General features: G+C 40.0%; 1 protein-coding gene across 2 annotated transcripts; it reads left to right on the top strand.

Moving 5' to 3' along the window:
* Nucleotides 1-1,128: 1,128 nt before the first annotated feature.
* LOC110523894 (cathepsin L1-like) lies at nucleotides 1,129-6,122 on the top strand. 2 transcript variants are annotated; one of them, XM_036977604.1, is made up of 8 exons: nucleotides 1,129-1,287; nucleotides 2,340-2,478; nucleotides 2,852-2,974; nucleotides 3,601-3,753; nucleotides 4,024-4,248; nucleotides 4,518-4,686; nucleotides 4,962-5,079; nucleotides 5,280-6,122. In XM_036977604.1, the coding sequence occupies exons 2-8, from the start codon at nucleotides 2,350-2,352 to the stop codon at nucleotides 5,377-5,379; spliced, it is 1,017 nt and encodes a 338-aa protein (XP_036833499.1). In that variant the 5' UTR covers nucleotides 1,129-1,287; nucleotides 2,340-2,349; the 3' UTR covers nucleotides 5,380-6,122. The 2 variants fall into 2 exon arrangements, with proteins under 2 accessions (XP_036833499.1, XP_036833498.1); XM_036977603.1 differs by lacking the exon at nucleotides 1,129-1,287 and adding an exon at nucleotides 2,221-2,252.
* Nucleotides 6,123-7,040: the final 918 nt, after the last annotated feature.

The following is a 7,040-nucleotide window of genomic DNA, read 5'->3' as shown; positions in this document are numbered from 1 at the left end:
TTGATTTCCCTGAAGTGTTTTTGTAGACACACCAATACCAATCAAGGAATCATTTTACTAACCACACATCATCTACAGGATGTGTGTGTGTGTGTGTGTGTGTGTGTGTGTGTGTGTGTGTGTGTGTGTGTGTGTGTGTGTGTGTGTGTGTGTGTGTGTGTGTGTGTGTGTGTGTGTGTGTGTGTGTCCTATCAGTAACAACAGATTCAGCAGCAGCCCAAGAAGAGAATCCCTCCCCTTCTTCCTGTGTGAATGTTTGGTTGACATGCAGAAATTCCTAAAGCTGACAAGGCAAAAGTGACATTACACAATTGTTTAGAAACAATGTATTGATTAGTGTGTTTTCTGTCTGTTTTGATTTAGTGGGTTTAAAATGTATTATCAATGTTTAAAAAGAAAACATGTGCAGAAGAGGTAGGAAAACACTGAAAGGCTTGTAAGACACCTTTCAAATGAAATTGGAATGATTATTTACACAAACAAATGATTTACAAGCCCATCAGAACTTTATTGACACAGCAGAGTATCACACAATAATTAATCAGTATCTAAAGAATGCAGATAATCTTATTTGAGCTAGATAAATGTAGGTTAATTTGTTCATTCTCTCAACTTCAGGCTATTATTTGAATCTATCATATTAGGACATGGTTGAACAAACACTGAAGCTGTTGTATGCTTCACAGAGCAGGGACATATGGCGTTTGTTGTTTGTTGTTGGCCACTCAGTTTCAGGTACTAGACTACATGTAACATTTCTTCCTAAATTCATGTCATTACTGTTCAATGAACATGTTTAGCATTTTTTTCTGGTTATTTCTTTGTCATTGCTGCATAAGCATTAGCGTGCCATGCTCTCATCTCCTCCGCGCCCGCACATGATTAGAGAACTGTTACAAAGTAACCGAAGATGAAAAAATGGTAAGGGAAACTGACTCGATGTTACAATGTGTCTTTCTACCCTTTTGCTTCCCAGTAATCTAATCCACCCACTAAAGATGTTTAATCAAATTTGATGTTTTATCTTTACGGAGTCGATGAAAACGGTCAAGTGGTCAGGAATCACATGCTGGGCTATTTACACCGGGCGGGACCTGAGATCTTTAAATGATCTTTCAGCGGGCCTGCAGTGTGATATACGGTCCCCTTTCAGCCAATCACAAGCCAGCCCCCACCACTATAGGACATATAGCTAGCTGGCTGTATAAAGTGTCGTGTCTTGTTCACTGACTACACAACAACAGCAGCAAATATCATCACCCTGCTACTGCAAATTGACGGGAAAAAGTAAGTACAGCTTTCCATTCTGTTCTTTGTACAGTGTTAGGATCTTGGGTTATGGACATTTACCAGGGGCATTTGCTCTTTGATTTGATTGATACAAAAAGACAATATTAGTCTACCGTTTCTGATGTTGCTTTTTCTGCCGGCTGTTACCAAACTTTTCCTCGAATATTTCTGGATATCACATAAAGTAATTGATATCAATTTATTTTTGTGTCGAGCGGAAGGTAGTTTGGAAGGGGGCTTTTTTTTGTTGTTCTCACAAACCACATTTCCACCCAATGGTGGTATAGCAAGTAAAGTACATGTCGGAATAAAGTAATGACACACCTGATGGAAACAATTTTTCAGTTAACTTTCCAAATGTCGACAACACAAAATAGTCTTTTTGTGTCAGTAAAATTAATTATGTGATTGTTGGTAAGTATAATCACATCATATCGAAGTAAACTTGGAGTAGTAGTGTGGACCTCACTCTACTACTAGTTGGGAAAGCATGCAGTTTATTAGGCTGCAGATCAAATCAATTATGATGAATTAACTTCACAGGATGGTGAAAGTGCAAGGTGATGTGTTTGTGAACCCTAGGTTGAATTAAAACAATAGCTGCTGATGACTTCACAAGTGCTTTATTGGCGTAAATATTACAATTGATATGACTTATAAAGGATGGTTAAATTTAATTTTCTCTGTTAAAGCTACCCTTTGTAATGACTTCTTAGTAACAGCGATTTTTTTAAAACATTTTTATTAAATGTAATTTAAAAACAAATTCAATTGAGATTTTTCAATCATTCACACAATACCACATTGGTAGTAGTCAGTGACATGTCAAAGCTAAGCTGGCCTTGGTTAAAACACTGGATGGGAGACCAAATGGATAGTTGTTGATCAACTCTCCAGTAGGAGGTGCTGCCCAGACTTGTTGTTGTTGTATATAACGTTGAAGATATGCCGTTGTTTCAAAGGTACAAAGTCAACATTTTATGCCATATAGCTTCTTTACACTGAAAATACAAGGCTGACTCAGCTCTGCTCTCTCTCTCTCTCCACAGCTGTTTGACCATGATGTCCCTGTACTTGGCAGTGTTGGTGCTCTGTATGAGTGCTGTGTATGCGGCCCCTATGTTTGACTCTCAGTTGGAGGGCCACTGGCACTTGTGGAAGAACTGGCACAGCAAGAACTACCATGAGGTGGGTGTTTAAGCACCCAGAGGAGCACATCCTCATAGGAACCCCTCAGTAGCTCCCAACGAGTGGAGGCTGGTGGGATGAGATTTGGAGGATGGGCTTATTGTAAAGACTGGAATGGAATTATTGGAATGGTATCAAACATTTAGAAACCACTTTTGACTCAGTTCCATTACAGCCAGTACAATGAGCCTGTCCTCCTTTGACTCCTCCCACCATCCTCCACTGCTCTCAACAAGGGGCTCAATTGGTGCATACATGTAGCTGTAAATTACATTATTACATTATTATCATTAATTGCATGGATTGTGCACATAGTTCTGGGACAGTATATGATTGTGTATATTTTCTCACTGTTTTTCACTCATTGTTACAGAGCGAGGAGGGCTGGAGGAGGATGGTTTGGGAAAAGAACCTGAAAAAAATTGAGATGCACAACCTGGACCACTCTATGGGAAAACACTCCTATCGTCTGGGCATGAACAACTTTGGTGACATGGTAAGAATCACCTTGCTGAGCAGTGCTTGACATGGAGGAAATTGGTGCTGGAGGAAAAAGGCATTCTGGATGCCTGTACTGTATATATTTATATCCAGGAACACTGCAGGACTTTTGAGCTAATATTCTATGAGGTGCAGGAACTAAAGCAGTAGAATGTTTCAGGTGCTGATATCAGTTCCAGTGAGCTTCTGTCCAAGTCTGTTGCTGAGACATTTTACTGTGGAGCAGGAGCTACTTTTCAGCAGCTCTTTCCCATACTGTGTGTGTACTATAGCTGGATCTTTTTGTTGTCATGCCATAGATTTGCTAAAGCACATACAGTATGAAATGTTTCACAGGCACAGGTGTCAGCGTTGACAATGAAAGCAGGAATGTATTCAGACTCGCAGGTTAGGTTTCTTCAACTATCAAGCAGGAATGGAATAGTTATCCCGAGAAGAGAATTGAAACTTACTCGTAGTCTTTTAAAGATGCACACAGGATTTATGGCTAAGTTCACAACTTTTAAAACAGTCCTAAGACATAAAAAAATATTACATTTCCCATTCAGATGGTAAATTACAAACCACATCTTTTCAGGGAAGACATTACGTTTCAACATGTTCTGATTCTTTCCTCCCTAGACCAACGAAGAGTTCAGGCAGCTCATGAACGGCTACAAGCAGGCGACTGAGAGGAAGTACAAGGGCTCTCTGTTCATGGAGCCCAATTACCTGCAGGCCCCTGAAGCCGTGGACTGGAGAGAGAAGGGCTACGTCACTCCCATCAAGGACCAGGTGAGACCTGAATCACTCATGAGTCATGACTCATCCACACACTGCTGTGTCACTAAATAAGGTTTTACTTCCAGAGAACTATCTGGCTTGTTTGCCTGCTGTTTACCATGATTGTAATTTACAGTATCCGGAAGATAAGGCGGCAAATTGCCCATATATATTGTTATATATATATATATATTTAATGTATTTATTACTGGCGTAATATGCACGTCAGTGTTTTCTGGCATGAAAAAGTAACAAGATGTTTAACAACCTTTACCCCCTCAGTGCTCATGTGGGTCTTGCTGGGCGTTCAGTTCCACCGGAGCCATAGAGGGCCAGCAATTCAGGAAGACTGGCAATCTGGTGTCTCTGAGTGAACAGAACCTGATGGACTGCTCCAGACCCCAGGGCAACGAGGGCTGTAATGGGGGTCTCATGGACTTGGCGTTCCAGTATGTAAAGGACAACGGCGGCCTGGACACAGAGGCGTCCTACCCCTATGTGGGCAAGGTAAGGCCCTGTGTTCTATTAGTCTGAATTCAAATATAATAGGGTATGAAGATGCATTTATTAAAAGTAAGGCCCTATTCTTTTAGCCTGGTCCCAGATCATGCAGTTTTTGCTGTCGATCTGGAATGACTTACAACTTCAACTTAGAAAATTTGAGTTTCCACTTCATTACAGTGGGATTTGTCTCCAAGAATGACCGACTTGTTTGAATATTTGGAATATGTTGTTTTTTTACTAATCATGGCCATTGTTCTTCTCTCTTAACTCAGGATGATGATATTTGCCACTACCGACCAGAGTTCAGTGCTGTCAATGAAACTGGCTTTGTGGACATCCCCAGTGGCAAAGAACACGCTCTGATGATGGCTGTGGCGTCTGTCGGCCCCATCGCTGTCGCCATCGATGCCAGCCACGAATCCTTCCAGTTCTACCAGTCTGGTGAGTAGCAGTTAGCGGTGCAACTTCAATTTTGTGTAACATTATTTGCAAGGATTGGATTCCCTACCTACAATTTTGAGGTGGCAGTGATCTGTACTGGTCTATTGTCCTGTTCACCGTGTACAAATGGTGTTGTCTTTGAAGTAAATTGTGACCAATATTTCTAACTAGTTACTAGCTAAGTAACCAACTATTAGGTTTGAGATCAGGTGGTTTTACATACTGAAGTAAACTCCGTAACTTAGCCCACTAATTTAACTGTCCTCTCCCTGTAGGGATCTATTATGAGCAGGAGTGCAGCAGTGTGGAGCTTGACCATGGAGTTCTGGTGGTGGGATACGGTTTTGAAGGAGAGGATGTAGATGGCAAGAAATTCTGGATTGTCAAGAACAGGTACAGTACATAGTATCTTCCTAGGATGTTTTTTGTTTGTTACGTCACCACTATGGGATGTGTTGATTTCCTCATCGGGGAATATGCCTCTCTTGTCCTGATACTATGGTCTAAGTCATACGTTTCTCTAAAGCAGCAGTGAATCTATAATTTCCTACTAACTAGAACTGTGGGACTAACATGTTTTGTCTCTTCCTCAGCTGGAGCGAGAAATGGGGAGACAAAGGCTACATCTACATGGCCAAAGACAGGAAGAACCACTGTGGCATCGCCACGGCAGCCAGCTACCCACTGGTCTAGTGTTCTGTAAGTTCTCGAACACTAGACCCAGAGGTTTAGTTTTAGAGATGTTTGACGAACGTTCTGAAAAAAAGGGCAATGAGGACTGCAGTGCTGCCTTAACTAAGTCTGTGAAATGCGCGAGAGAAAGCTGCTGCATGGGTTTTAAAGAAACGCTGTTTTAGGGAAATTATGAAAATTCTACCTATTTTGTTTTATACTTGATTTTATGTGTGTCGGTGCGATTGTATGTGTGTGTGTAGTTCTATTTGAGTTAAGCATTCCGTTTATTTGTAACTTTACTTGATGAGACCAGCTAGACTACATTCTCTAGCACATGTAAACACAAACAGTAAGCACAAACTGACAACACTGTTGTAGACACAGGATATATATATTCCTGAGGTACAGTTGATATACCGTTTATTTTTGAACTGAGAACTGGCGCGTTCTCTGTGGAGCTGAGAGCAACAACCACTGAATGATAAGACATTGAGGAAGACTAGAGCTCTGAAATGACTGAGTTTGTTTCTCAAAGTGAGGGACAAAAAGAGAACGGTACACCTGGGTTTGTTTCCTCCACTGCTTTTTTTTATCTGCAGCTAGTGTTTGAGTAAAGGTGTTGAATGGTAATGTCTAGACAAGAGCCTAGTGATGCAGAGACTGATATGCCTCCGGGTGGTGAGAGGAGATGTATAACATTCTAACACACACATGTAGATGAGTTCAAATTGTGTTTAATAATAATAAACTACATTCATCAATCTGACTCCATTATCATGTGACTAACGGCTATAGATCATAAATGTATACTGGTGAATCTAGCCCGCTTGTGAGTCTACACATTATCACTCAGATGCTATAATTACATTTGTTCTAAGATAACTGATTATTATGAGGCTTATGCGCTGTCTATAGCACCCATCGTCCAAGCTTTAATTTATCTACTTGATCTTAGACCAAGATGTAAAGTACCAATGTGTAATCTAATGTCTATAGTGTACATAACATTTACCATTAGACTTCATTAAATATGAGCACAACTGTAGTCTCAAGTTTAAAGTAATCTGACGTGTTACAGTTTAAACAGTAAGCATACTATTATCAAATGGTACGTCACAGTAGTCGTAACAGCTTAGAAAATATACCCCTATGACATAAAATGTACATCAAAAGATCGGTTTACCAATGACTACACTAATTTATGAGCTTATATTCAATCAAAGAATGGCTCTGTAAAACGAGGACTGCATTTACTCAATTCAACTAACAGGATGTATTACTCACAAAACAATTGACACAAACGATTACAGTGTAGGCTACATACAACACATTATACTTTTACAGAATAATTCAGAGTAAATGACTACATCCAATAGGCAAAGACTTTACAATGCCTTCAGAAGGTATTCACACCCTTGTTTTTTTAAAAACATTTTGTGTTACAGCCTGAATTTAAAATGAATTAAATTGAGAAATCTTGAGTCAAGTATTCAACCTCTTATGGCAAGCTTAAATAACTTTAGGAGTCACAAGTTGCATGAACTCATTATGTGTGCAATAATAGTGTTTAACATGATTTTTGAATGACCACCTCATCTCTGTACCCCACACATACAACTATTTACTAGTTCCCTCATTCGAGCAGTGAATTTCAAACACAGATTCACCACAAAGACCAG

The sequence above is a fragment of the Oncorhynchus mykiss genome, chromosome 5 (assembly GCF_013265735.2).
Source record: "Oncorhynchus mykiss isolate Arlee chromosome 5, USDA_OmykA_1.1, whole genome shotgun sequence".
NCBI lineage: Eukaryota > Metazoa > Chordata > Actinopteri > Salmoniformes > Salmonidae > Oncorhynchus > Oncorhynchus mykiss.
Note: the sequence above shows the minus strand (reverse complement) of the source record. Positions and strands in the feature narration are given on the sequence as shown.